The sequence below is a fragment of the Heptranchias perlo genome, unplaced genomic scaffold, assembly GCF_035084215.1.
Source record: "Heptranchias perlo isolate sHepPer1 unplaced genomic scaffold, sHepPer1.hap1 HAP1_SCAFFOLD_222, whole genome shotgun sequence".
NCBI classification, from domain to species: domain Eukaryota; kingdom Metazoa; phylum Chordata; class Chondrichthyes; order Hexanchiformes; family Hexanchidae; genus Heptranchias; species Heptranchias perlo.
Genome location: NW_027139236.1, coordinates 50,518 through 65,008, shown reverse-complemented (window position 1 = coordinate 65,008; position 14,491 = coordinate 50,518). Strand labels below are relative to the sequence as shown.

The window sequence follows — 14,491 nt, the reverse complement described above, 5'->3', positions numbered from 1 at the left end:
TCACAGCTCTCTGTTGTGGAGCTCCACGTGTCAGAGGTGGATGGCGAGGCTGGTGATTCTGTTCGCCCTCCGAGGAGGTCATGACTGCAGCTATGGCGGCCCCCATCCGCAAGATGTACATCTGAGGGGGTCCGCAAGGTAGGTACATGTCTCCGGACCCCGGGGTAAGTGTGCAGGTTGATGACTTTGACCGTCAGGAGGAGGGTGGTGGAGGCCAAACTTTGTCCCAAGTGACAGAGTGTCCTCCTGCAATGAGTGAGGGTCTCCCCCCCCCCCCCCCCCACCCCCGCACCTGTCAAATGGACCTTTGCAGCTGCCACAGGTTGACAGCTGCAACACGTCCATTCGAGCTGGGAGTGTTTCCCCCAGTGTGGGAAACAGTCCCATGTTGATCAAAAATCACACACAGTCCCTTAATCAGGTCAGTCAATGACCTGAAATACCAAACTAAATATTGTCAAGTGGCATCCCGCTGGCTTTAATTGCCTGCGGGATTCCCACCAGCGGGAGCTGCGCGCGCACGCCGGCGCGTCAGCGGGGAACCCGGAAGTGGGCGGGATCGAGGCGCGATCCGGTCCCGCTCCTGGATTTCGTGATTTTCGGGGCCCCCCCGCCGAGAACGCACCCGATAGCGGGTGCTAAAATCGAGCCCAAGGAGTCTGCATAGGGCTATAGACAGATTAAGTGAGTGGGCAAGAAGGTGGCAGATGAAGTATAATGTGGGGAAATGTGAAGTTATTTTAAAACGCTGGTAAGGCCACAGCTGGAGTATTGTGCACAGTTTTGGCCACCACATTACAGGAAGGACGTGATTGCTCTGGAGAGAGTGCAGAGAAGATTTACAAGAATGTTGCCACGGCTTGAAAATTGCAGCTATGAGCAGAGATTGGATAGGCTGGGGTTGTTTTCCTTGGAGCAGAGGAGGCTGAGGAGTGACTTGATTGAGGTGTACAAAATTATGGGAGGCCCAGATAAAGAAGACAGGAAGTACCTGTTTCCCTCAGCGGAGAGTTCAAGAACTAGAGGACATAGATTTAAGCTGATTGGCAGAAGAATTAGAGGGGACATGAGGAAAACCTTTTTACCCAGAGGGTGGTGGGTGTATGGAATTCACTGCCCGAATTGGTGGTAGAGGCAGGGACCCTCAACTCTTTTAAAAAGTACCTGGACCTGCACCTAAAGTGCTGTAAGCTGCAGGGCTACGGACCGGGTGCTGGAAGGTGGGATTAGAATGGGCACCTGGTTGTTCTTCGAGCCGGCGCGGACACGATGGGCCGAATGGCCCCCTTCTGTGCTGTATCTTTTCTATGGTTCTATGGTTATTCAGCTTGGTAGGAAGAATAGAAAAACAGAATATTGTTTAAATGGTGAGAAACTATTAAATACTGGTGTTCAGAGAGACTTGGTTGTCCTCGTACAAGAAACACAAAAAGTTAGTGTGCAGGTACATTAGGCAATTAGGAAAGCAAATGGCATGTTGGCCTTTATTGCAAGGGGGTTGGAGTACAAGAAGTCTTACAGGAAGTCTTACTACAGTTGTATAGGGCTTTAGTGAGACCTCACCTGGAGTACTGCATACAGTTTTGGTCTCCTTATCTAAGGAAGGATATACTTGCCTTGGAGGCGGTGCAACGAAGGTTCACTAGGCTAATTCCTGGGATGAGAGGGTTGTCCTTTGAAGAGAGGTTGAGTAGAATGGGCCTATACTCCCTGGAGTTTAGAAAAATGAGAGGTGATCTCATTGAAACATATAAGATTATGACGGGGCTTGACAGGGTAGATGCTGAGAGGTTGTTTCCCTGGAGAGTCTAGAATTAGGGAGCATAGTCACAAGGTAAGAGGTCGGCCATTCAAGACTGAGTTGAGGAGGAATTTCTTCATGCAGAGGGTTGTGAACCTTTGGAATTCTCTACCCCAGAGGGCTGTGGAAGCTGAGTCATATTCAAGACTGAGATAGATAGATTTTTGGACTCTAGGGAAATCAAGGGATATGGGGATTGGGCGGGAAAGTGGAGTTGAGGTCAAAGATCTTATTGAATGGCGGAGCAGTCTCGAGGGGCCGTATGGCCTACTCCTGCTGTTATTTCTTATGTTCTTATGTATCACTTTGAATGCAGGATAAGGGATCTCTACTCTGCCCTAACGATGTATATTAATCACAATATTAGAAGAGCAGCTCCTATTGCATTGATGTGACATTGACCTCATTCAGCCTACTCGTGACCTCTCTGGTTGAAACTGCAGGATTGTTTTTAACTCGGGGCTAGATTGGTGCGTGGGGAGCCAGAAATGGGCGGTACACCTGGAAGTCTCAACGCTTGAGAGACCTGGACGATTTTAACCTCCGGGCCTCATTTTAACATCTGAAATCGATCTCCTGCTCAAAGCTGGCGGGAATGACATCAAGGCCGGTGGGCGGGAGCGGGAATTGGGGCAGGAAGCGGCTGACGCAGGGCAGCCAAGGAAATGGTCCCTGACATAACGTAAATAATTGGTGGGTTGGGGGGGGGGGTTCCAAAAAGATGGCGTTGTAGGGAGCGCTGGGGTAGGGAGGCCCAAGGATTCCTTCCAGGACTCAGAGGAGCATTCCTGCTTCTCTTAGCCCCCAAGGAATCGTCCCAAAGAATAAAAATTGTCACCTACCTTGGTCCTTCTGGCCACTCTCCTGCATCCTGCCAGGTTTCTCTGGTGGGCTTGACATGTTGGGCCTCCCCCGAGTCCGCGTTAAAATCATGTCACGGTGCTAATTCTAACCTTTCCCACGGACTGTTCCACCAGGTGCGGGAGTGGGGGGGTGGGAGGGTGTAAATTGACCCCTGCAGCGTTAGTGTCAATTGGTGTAGAAGTATGGGTGATTTAGTGTCTAGTAACATGTACTAGATTGAAAGTTATGGCAAATAGGGCAGAGCAATGGAATTAAATATCAGGGGAATGGGACTAAAGAGCAGAGGAATGGGATTAGAGTAACCAGCTACAGCGAAAGAGCTAGCACCAACACAAGCGTAATGGGCCAAATGGTCTCTTTTGGTACTTGGAATGAATTCTTTCATTCTATGAAAATCAAGTATCAGTAGCAATACCTCTTGGCAAAAGCATGGTGTTACATGAAACTTCTCACTGCTATTCAGGGCTGGGAAATTCCCAGAGCCATGGAATGATAGGATGTTGAAATTGTGAAGACTGGAATTGCTAGAATTTTATTAGGTAAAGGTATCAAGGGAAATGGAGCAAAGGCAGGTAAGTGGAGTTGAGGTACAGATCAGCCATGATCTAATAGGATGGTGCAACAGGCTCGAGGGGCTGAATGGCCTACTCATAGAATCATAGAATCATAGAAGTTACAACATGGAAACAGGCCCTTCGGCCCAACATGTCCATGTCGCCCAGTTTATACCACTATGCTAGTCCCAATTGCCTGCACTTGGCCCATATCCCTCTATACCCATCTTACCCATGTAACTGTCCAAATGCTTTTTAAAAGACAAAATTGTACCCGCCTCTACTACTGCCTCTGGCAGCTCGTTCCAGACACTCACCACCCTTTGAGTGAAAAAATTGCCCCTCTGGACCCTTTTGTATCTCTCCCCTCTCACCTTAAATCTGTGCCCCCTCGTTATAGACTCCCCTACCTTTGGGAAAAGATTTTGACTATTGACCTTATCTATGCCCCTCATTATTTTATAGACTTCTATAAGATCACCCCTTAACCTCCTACTCTCCAGGGAAAAAAGTCCCAGTCTGTCTAACCTCTCCCTGTAAGTCAAACCATCAAGTCCCGGTAGCATCCTAGTAAATCTTTTCTGCACTCTTTCTAGTTTAATAATATCCTTTCTATAATAGGGTGACCAGAACTGTACACAGTATTCCAAGTGTGGCCTCACCAATGCCCTGTACAACTTCAACAAGACATCCCAACTCCTGTATTCAATGTTCTGACCAATGAAACCAAGCATGCTGAATGCCTTCTTCACCACCCTATCCACCTGTGACTCCACTTTCAAGGAGCTATGAATCTGTACTCCCAGATCTCTTTGTTCTATAACTCTCCCCAACGCCCTACCATTAACGGAGTAGGTCCTGGCCCGATTCGATCTACCAAAATGCATCACCTCACATTTATCTAAATTAAACTCCATCTGCCATTCCTCGGCCCACTGGCCCAATTTATCAAGATCCCGTTGCAATCCCAGATAACCTTCTTCACTGTCCACAATGCCACCAATCTTGGTGTCATCTGCAAACTTGCTCCTGTTCCTATGTAACTCGTATCCATGATTCCCAATGCAGTGAGTTACTAATTTCCTGCCATGTCATGCAGTGCTGTCAGAGAGGAGGAAATGGTACGTGAAATCCAGGGGGTGGAATTCCTCCTGCCAATAATTTTAGCAGCAAAGATGGGGTGAACACTGCAGACCGAGCCACCCGCTCTGCTGCACCTCCTAGTGGCCAGCTCAGGAGTGGCATTGAAAGAGGTCTGAGTGCAGGTTGCCTGTCCTCCCTGTCAGTTAGGAACGATTCGTGATGAAAGATAGATAAAAAAATAGACTAAGCAAATTGAAATCAATACCGCTGAAACTGAGTACCCTGATTATGGTGGAGTTTTGTCAGCTGTGCCTCATTGCTGGTCTGGGAAGTTTTGTGATCCTGCAGGCTGGCTGATATTCAGTGCTGCAGGATCAGATTATATTTGTTATCTTAGACCATAAGAACATAAGAGATAGGAGCAGGAGTAGGCCATTCGGCCCCTCAAGCCTGCTCCACCATTTAATGAGATCATGGCTGATCTGATTTTTACCTCAACTCCACTTTCCTGCCCTTTCCCCATACCCTTTGACTCCCTTGCTGACCAAAAATTTGTCTAACTCAGCCTTGAATGTATTCAATGACTCAGCCTCCACAGCTTTTTGGGGTAAAGAATTCCAAAGATTCACGACCCTCTGGGAGAAGAAATTCCTCCTCATTTCCATCTTAAACGGGCGACCCCTTATTCTGAGACTATGCCCCCTAGTTTTAGATTTCCCCATGAGGGGTAACATCCTCTCAGCATCTACCCTATCGAGTCCCCTCAGAATCTTGTATGTTTCAATAAGATCTCCTCTCATTCTTCTAAACTCCAATGAATATAGACCCAACCTGTTCAATCTTTCCTCATAAGACAACCCTTCCATACCCGGAATCAACCTAGTGAATCTTCTCTGAACTGCCTCCAATGCAAGTATGTCCTTCCTTAAATAAGGGCACCAGAACTGTACGCAGTACTCCAGGTGTGGTCTCACCAGCACCCTGTACAGTTGTAGCATGACTTCCCTGCTTTTATACTCCATCCCCCTAGAAATAAAGGCCAATATTCCATTTGCCTTCCGGATTACTTGCTGCACCTGTATGTTGACTTTTTTGTGTTTCATGTACGAGGACACCCAGATCCCTCTGTACCGCAGCAACAGCTACATCTTGTCAAACCTGCAGATCCTCAACTAATTATTGAATAAAATTAACGTTTCACATCGCACTTGTGTGATGCAAACCCTCTTCCTCTCCTCTTCCATAGAAGGCAGAAGCTTAAGGAGAATCAAGCAGCGATGGCTGAATTACTAAAGAGAGCGTGTAACAGCACTGTGGGAGTACCTCCACCACACGGACTGCAACGGTTCAAGAAGAAGGCCCACCAACACCTTTTCTAGGGCAACGAGGGATGGGCAATAAATGCCCGCCTTGCCAGAGATGCCCGCATCCTGAGAATGAATTGAAAAAAATAGAAGTAGAGATCAGAACAGTCCCAGCTTCAATCGCTTTTCTGTGCCTGGGATCACAGATCTCAGTTGCCCTGTTAGTAAGGTTGCTGCAATTGGCATTTCCTAGGGAAAGGACAAACCAGACAGGGTATCACTCATGATTACTATTCAATGACCCCAGCTGGACAATGGGTGTATGTGGAATCGAGTGAAAGCAGAGTTAACCGTGGCTGTGTGGCCCTCCATGTTGATTTGCCTGTCTAGGTTGAGTCGGGTGTGTTCCTGGAAGGCGGCTGGGGCCTGTGGATTCATGGCACCAGCACAAATCAGAACCTTCGGGTAAGAAAGGGAGAACACTGGAGAGGGAAAAAAGAAATAAAGAAGCATCAGAAAAGAACATAATTCTAAACAAGGCTGGGGAATGGCATAAGATAGAAAGCAGAATGTCCGAAGCAGAACATTAATCAATAAACTATTACACCACATTGTTTCCAGGTCTGCTGAGCTCCATCTCTCACAACTAGTGAGATTCTGATTATCTGTCCATCTCCAAGAGCTTGAGACGCCTTTGAGTGTTTCATACCTTGAAGGCACTTGTTAACTGAGTGATAGCTGTGTGTTTCCAAAGCCCTCTGCAGATAAATTACTTTCTTCCATCTTTTTATTTCTCTTGTTTTTCCTTTCTTCTCCCAGTACGGAAGGACCGAAGTGATTGAAAACACATTGAACCCGGATTTTGTGCGCAAGTTTGTCCTGGATTACTTCTTTGAAGAGAAGCAGAATCTGCGTTTTGATGTGTGAGTAACAGTATTTCTTTCTGCCAGGTGCCACACTCTGCTCTCTGTGTCTTTGTGTAAGCCTAAATTACACTTAAAGCCAACGAATGAGAGTGAGGTCGTGCTTCAGGGCTTTTCCCTCCAGTCCTGCGTTGACTGAGTGGTGTACCAATGACATGTGGTCGTTGCATATTGTACTTTAAGGGGAAACGTCAGAATCCCAATGACTTCTATTTAATACAGACCCTCTAATGATTTAAAGACTCATAATCACGTCTCTGATGCGTATCTGCAGGCCTCTGCCACCCTGAGTGTGAAGTAAAAGCCTACCGTTGCTTTAAAGAGAAAATCGATCTTTTCCTTCATTCACAACCAGTCCCCTTTGTTGAAAGAGCCATTTTTCTGATTTAATCATTGATAGCATCCCTAAGTTGTTGTCAAATAAAAGCCTGTCCACCTCCCTCTCTCCTCATAGACAGTAAGACTGATTTCAACTTTTGGCGGTGGTGGAAAATAGGCAGCAGTGGATCGGCCGCCCGTCATGCATCCTTCCTGAAGAAAATTGGACGGGGTGTATAAAGGGCAGCTGATCCACTATCACCTATTTCCGCCACCACCTGGTTAAAAGCAGCTCTACAAATGTTGTTTTGCAAAGCCATTGGAATTGTGAAGGGGAAGTGGTCTGCTTTATTGGTATATGATACTTGGATGAGTTAGAACATAAGAATATAAGAAATAGGAGCAGGAGTAGGCCATATGGCCCCTTGAGCGTGCTCCGCCATTCAATAAGATCATGGCTGATCTTCTACTATAACTCCACTTTCCCGTCCTATCCCTTAGTGTCCAAAAATCTATCGATCTCGGTCTTGAATATACTCAACGACTGAGCATCCACAGCCCTCTGGGGTAGAGAATTCCAAAAATTCACGACCCACTGAGTGAAGAAATTTTTCCTCATCTCAGTCCTAAATGGCCGACCCCTTATCTTGAGACTATGGCCCCTACTTCTAGACTCTCTAGCCAGGGGAAACAGTCTCTCAATATCTATCCTGTCAAGCCCTCTAAGAATTTTATATGTTTCAATGAGATCACCTCTCATTCTTCTAAACTCCAGGGAATATAGGCCCATTCTGCTCAATGTCTCTTCATAGGACAACCCTCTCATGGAATCATAGAAAGATTACAGCTTGGAAGGAGGCCATTCGGCCCATTGAGTCCTGGCCAGCTCTATGCAAGAGCAATCCAACTAGTCTCACTCCTCTATCCTTTCCCCATAGCCCTGCAAATGTTTTCCTTTCAAGTACTTATCCAGTTCCCTTTTGAAGGCCATGATTGAATCTGCCTCCACCACCCCCTCGGGCAGTGCATTCCAGATTCTAACCACTCGCTGTGTAAAAAAGTTTTTCCTCATGTCACCTTTGGTTCTTTTGCCAATCACCTTAAATCTATGTCCTCTGGTCCTTGAACTTTCCACCAGTGGGAACAGCTTCTCTCTATCTACTCTATTTAGACCCTTCATGATTTTGAATACCTCTCTCAAATCTCCTCGCAACTGTCTCTGTTCCAAGGTGAACAACTCCAGCTTCTCCAGCCTATCCCTGTAACTAAAGTCCCTCATCCCTGGAATTATTCTAGTAAATCTCTTCTGCACCCAGGAATCAACCTAGCATCCCAGGAATCAATCTAGTGAACCTTCGTTGCACCCACTCTAAGGCAAGTATATCTTTCCTTGTGTAAGGAGACCAAAACTGTACACAGTACTCCAGGTGTGGTCTCACCAGAGCCATATATAATTTCAGCAAGACCTTCTTACTCATATATTCCAACCCTCTTGCAATAAAAGCTAACATACCATTTCTAGACATTATCTAAGGTTACTGTATTGTAGATTGATTGTTGCTGTCCGTATAGGTTATTCTCCAAGCGTACAATCTCCATGGCAATCTAACTATGCTGCATCATAGCAGGAATACGATGAAAAGTCTTCAGAAATAGAAATTGTTTTTATTGATTGTATTCTTGTAACAGGACTGAGAATAGGTCAATTGAAAAACGTGACCCTTGATGGGTAGGAATCTGGAATTCCCACTACAGCTTTCATTTAGCATTTGAAATGTCACAATCGTTTGATGAATTTAAACAAGCTCACCTTGTTCACAATCATGGAGGTTCATTTAATGTTAAAATCACACAAATATTAATTGAGGAACTGTAACTGCAGTCGAGTCGTAGTCTAGTATCGGTGCCCAACTCATTTTGCTGACTTATAAACAGATCAGATTCCTTAGTATACCAAATGTGTGGTTTGGGAACTGTGGAAATTACAGGGTGAAGTTTCTAATCTGTTATGCCCGGAGATCAATTATGCCAGATCTCTGCTCACTTTATTGCCCCACTTAATTTTCTAGTCACATTTTCAAGTGGTAAAAGTGCTCACCAGTTTCCCAGTTACAACATTTAAATGTTGGCCTGGTGGTCACTTAGATGCCCTCAAAGAACCATAGAAGTTTACTGCATGGGAGACGGCCATTAGGCCCTGCCTGTGTGCTGGCTCTTTGCTAGAGTAATCCACAAGTAATCCCACTGCCCTGCTTCTGCCCACACATTTTCCGAGTTGGCATTGCAATACGACTGAGTCATGAATTCGTCCATATTAAATCATCTGCTATGGTTGTCAAGGGATGTTTTGTACGCATTTAAACAGATTTATAAGAACACTTTATTGTTTTATTTTGAGGATGTTTTTCCAGTTTTTATTTTCCTTTTCAACCTGTCAGAGAACTTACTCAGGAGATTGTCACCGGGAATGTCATACTCACTATACTACTGGACATGTTTTGGAAGCTTTTTGGTAGGCAGTCCAATGGATTGAGCAATTGCTGGAGCACAGAAATCATCTTTTTATCTTTTTATTAAATGCTGGGTCCCTGAAGTCTGCATTTCTGTGGTCTTCATCAGAGCTAGGACATGAGTTAGCCTTACAGTTAGCTCTTTCCTGGACCTTCCTTGCCACCTCCACCTGCTCTTGCTCTCCTATTCTTGGTGAATCCGCCAGTGTGGTCACATTGAACTCATTATCTAAGTCACACATGATGCTAATTTCTGTGCTGTGCTTGGGAGGGTAAGAGTGAGTGATGGTGTATTGTCTTCAGTGTTATCTTCATTAATCGGCCTGGCAGTAGCAACAAATCATCTGATTGACCTAGAAAAAGGGTGTATGGACGAGGGTTAGGATGTAGTTGCGAGGATAAGTACCAGCAGATCAATGGTAGTTTAATGCAGCACCAGGTTGTCATGCTCAGTGTGTGATTGTGTGATTTAAAGAGTTAAGTAGAAAGAGATAAGGAAGGGAAGATGCCAAGACACCCTGCTATACCAGGCCTCAAACCTCGCTATCTCTGATGCTGACTGCTGTGTGTCTTCCAGTGATGTCGATGGTGTCACTGTTTGCAGTGTAGCGAGACCTCCTCCTGTCCAGGTTGTCTCCATCCTGTTGTTTTCCCCAGTTTCTCCTGCTGAAAGAAGGGAAGTGGATTAATATGTGCCCTGGACAAGGGATTTCAACATGTATGAACCAGCTTACCATAGTGTGCATGATGACGGGAAGAAGCAGCAACTGTGGCAAAGAGGGAGAAGTAGTTGTGAGGGCAGTAGCAGCTTTTAAGGGTGTGACTGCAAGCAGAAAGGAGGTGCAGTGAGATCTTCCTTGTTGACTTATGGAGAGCCATGGCAAGCAGGCAAGGGAAGGATTGATTGTACTGAGGCAAAGGTAGGATCCTTGATGGGCTGTGCCAAAGATATGTGAGAGAGTAAAGGGAAGCCTTGCCTTGATCACTCATGGTGTGATCATTAAATTTCTTTTGGCACTGCAGCTAGGTACTGGCAAAAATGCTGATGGCACTCACGTGTTGTGCTACCTCTTAATATGCCTGTTTATTAATTTTCTGCCGTACCCATCCACCATCCGTGTGGACGAGGACCGGCTTTCTTTTACTCACTTGCTCCACCACCTGCTTCATCAATGACCTTCCCTCTATCATATGGTCAGAAATGAGGATGTTCGCTGATGATTGCACGGTGTTCAGTTCCATTCGAACCCCTCAGATAACGAAACAGTCCTTATGCAGCAAGACCTGGACAATATCCAGGCTTGGGCTGATAAGTGGCAAGTAACATTCGTGCCAGACAAGTGCCAGGCAATGACCATCTCCAACAAGAGAGAATCTAACCACCTCCCCTTGACATTCAACAGCATTGCCATCGCCAAATCCCCCACCATCAACATCCTGGGGGTCACCATTGACCAGAAACCAAACTGGACCAGCCACATAAATACTGTGGCTGCAAGAGTAGGTCAGAGGCTGGGTATTCTGCAGCAAAAGACTCACCTCCTGACTCCACAAAGCCTTTCCACCATCTACAAGGCACAAGTCAGGAGTGTGATGGAATATTCTCCACTTGCCTGGATGAGTGCAGCTCCAACAACACTCAAGAAGCTCAACACCATCCAGGACAAAGCAGCCCGCTTGATTGGCACCCCATCCACCACCTTAATCATTCACTCCCTCCACCACTGGTGCATCGTGGCTGCAATGTGTACCATCTACAAGATGCATTGCAGCAACTCGCCAAGACTTCTTCGACAGCACCTCCCAAACCCACGACCTCTACCACCTAGAAGGACAAGGGCAGCAGGTGCATGGTAGCACCACCACCTGCACGTTCCCCTCCAAGTCACACACCATCCTGAAATATATCGCCGTTCCTTCATCGTCGCTGGGTCAAAATCCTGGAACTCCCTACCTAACAGCACTGTGGGAGAACCTTCACCACACAGACTGCAGCGGTTCAAGAAGGCGGCTCACCACCACCTTCTCAAGGGCAATTAGGGATAGGCGATAAATGCTGGCCTTGCCAGCGACGCTCACATCCCATGAATGAATAAAAAAATAGCAGCTCCAAGTCTGCATCCAAAAACCTTATGTTGCCCACAGACATCTTCCTGAAGCTCCGTGATGTTGTTTCTCTCTTTTGCCCACAAAAAAAGCCTCTCCTTTAACTTGCTGCAAGCCCTTATGAACCTGTAACAGCATCCAATCACTCGCCTTCTAATTGGCGAGCTGCTTGGGGAGAGCTGCCTATGTTTTGCGCTGGCAGCTCGCCTCAACCGTGCAAATGAGGAGGGGGACTCAGAAACTGGGAATTTAGCCTACTCATCTGGGCAGTCACTGCTCTGGTCCTGCCCACCTCCATTTCACACTGGGAGACCAAAATCGCTCCCCCTCTTGTCAGACAGCACTGGTCACCAGATGTCTTTGTGCATCTGTAATGGATCTTGCTGTTCATTAAGCGAGCAAAGAGCCCCTGTCTCTTAGATTGCCTGCTCACTGGCAAATAGCTTTATGGGTATAAGAATCAGACACTTTGGATACACCAGTTAGTTATGGTTTTGAACTGGGCGCAATAGACACAGAAACAAGGCTTAACACCATAGGAAGAAACTCATATGTAATTTCAAGTAAGGTTATAATTGGTAGGCATTGGGCTGCTAATCCCTTTTCTGAGAAGTGTTTGTCCATCGTTTGTAAGAAATTTCCTTTACACTGGACACAATCATAGAATTACATAGTCCATTACAGCACAGAAACAGGCCGTGCGGCCCAACAGGTCTATACCAGTCGTTATGTTCCGCACGAGCCTCCTCCCACCTTACTTCGTCTCACCCTATCAACATATCCTTCTATTCCTTTCTCCCTCATGTGCTTATCTAGCTTCCCCTTAAATGCATCTACGCTATTCGCCTCAACTACTCCATATGGTAGCGAGTTCCACATTCTCACCACTGTATGAGAAAAGAAGTTTCTCCTTGAGATTGTCATAAAAATGAAAGATGCAAAGAAAAGGAAACCTTGAAATGGTCAAAAACATTCAGAAATACCCTGTCTGAGAAATACTTCTTCATGATTAGGAATTGGAAGAGCTTTGCTACCTCCAGAGTATTGGGGGGGTTGTAGATCTTCTTGCTGCACCTCTAGCCCCTTGGCTAATTTGATTAGTTAACAAGCTTACAGCTTATCGCACTCAGGGAGGGAGCGAGCTAGCAGAAGATTGTTAAAATGAATTTGCTCCTTTGCTTCTCTGAGGCAGCACTCAAAATAATCCTGAGGTTTCATTACTTTTGTCTATTGTGAGGCAGCTGACAAGAAGGCTTCAAACCAACATTTCTTTTTGAGACAAGCTTAGACCCATGTCCTCCTTTGCAGCTATCAGCAGTGTAATTACTTCCTTGCAGTTTTGCTCTTACCTTCCGTGCGCTGTCAATCTAAAAAAATCAGTTCTTCACTCTCAGCATAACTTTGTTTGATGCTTGGCTACAACCACTGATATTACTTTTCCAGGCATTCAGTTGAATTTTAGGTGGAGTTTGGTAGCAGCAACAGAAGCTCTCTGTATGGGTACCTTTGCTAACTCTTTGCAGTACATATATACAAAGATTATCATTGCCCAATAATAGGAAAAATGAGCAATAGTTGGCCCAATACGCAGGTTTGACTTCATCTACATCCTGAAGGCATGACCTAGCCTAATTTTCCAATGGAAGTCCCTCCCTAATTTGAATACTTTGATAACTGAAGGGGGAAAATTTGCAGGGCTATGGGGAAAGGGCAGGGGAGTGGGACTAATTGGATAGCTCTTTCAAAGAGCTGGCACAGGCACAATCATAGAAAGGTTGCAGCATGGAAGGAGGCCATTCAGCCCATCGAGTCCACGCCGGCTCTACGCAAGAGCAATCCAGCTAGTCCCACTCCCCGCTCTATCCCCGCTCAGGCAGTGCATTCCAGATCTTAACCACTCGCTGTGTAAAAAGGTTTTTCCTCAAGTCACTTTTGGTTGTTATACAAATCACCTTAAATCTATGCCCTCTGGTTCTTGACCCTTCCTCCAATGGGAACAGTTTCTCTCTATCTAATCTGTCTGGACCCTTCATGATTTTGAATACCTCAATCAAATCTCCTCATAACCTTCTCTGTTCCAAGGAAAACAACCCCAGCTTCTCCAGTCTATCCACATAATTAAAGTCCCTTATCCCAGGAATCATTCTAGTAAATCTCTTCTGCACCCTCCCTAAGGCTTTCACATCTTTCCTGAAGTGCGGTGCCCAGAACTGGACACAATACTCCAGTTGTGGCTGAACCAGTGTTTTATAAAGGTTCATCATGACTTCCTTACTTTTGTACTCTATGCCTCTATTTATAAAGACCAGGTTCCCGTGTGCTTTTTTAGCCGCTTTCTCAACCTGCCCTGCTGCCTTCAACGATTTGTACACATATACCGCTAAATGTCTCTGTTCCTGCACCCCTTTTAGAATTGTGCCCTCTAGTTTATATTGCCTCTCCTCATTCTTCCTAACGAAATGTATCACTTCACATTTTTCCGCGTTAAATTTCATCTGCCACGTGTCCGCCCATGCCACCAGCCTGTCTATACCCTCTTGAAGTCTTTCACTATCCTCCTCATTGTTCACTACCTTCCAAGTTTTGTGTCATCTGCACATTTTGAAATCATGCCCTGTACTCCCAAGTCCAAGTCATTAATATATATCAAGAAAAGCATTGGCCCCAGCACCGACCCCTGGGGAACACCACAGTGCACCTCCCCCCAGTCCGAAAAACAACCGTTCGACACTACTCCCTGTTTCCTGTCACTTAGCCAATTCTGTATCCATGTTGCTACTGCCCCCTTTATTCCATGGGCCGCAGTCTTGATGACAAGCCTACCATGTGGCACTTTATCAAACCCCTTTTGAAAGTCTATATACACCACATCAACTGCATTGCCCTCATCTACCCTCTCTGATACCTCATCAAAAAACTCTATCAAGTTACTTAAACACGATTTGCTTTAACAAATCCATGCTGGCTTTCCCTAATCAATCCACACTCGTCCAAGTGACTGTTAATTCTGTCCCAGACTATTGTTTCT

The 14,491-nt window shown here is 45.8% G+C and overlaps 1 protein-coding gene across 1 annotated transcript in view; it reads left to right on the top strand.

Annotated features, from left to right (window-relative positions):
* Window positions 1-14,491, top strand: part of LOC137310122 (copine-8-like) — a 138,666-nt gene that overhangs the window by 111,988 nt on the left and 12,187 nt on the right. Inside the window, exon 4 of the mRNA XM_067978095.1 lies at window positions 6,426-6,529. Within this exon, the coding sequence (XP_067834196.1) occupies window positions 6,426-6,529 (104 nt within the window). The remainder of the gene's footprint in view (window positions 1-6,425; window positions 6,530-14,491) is intronic.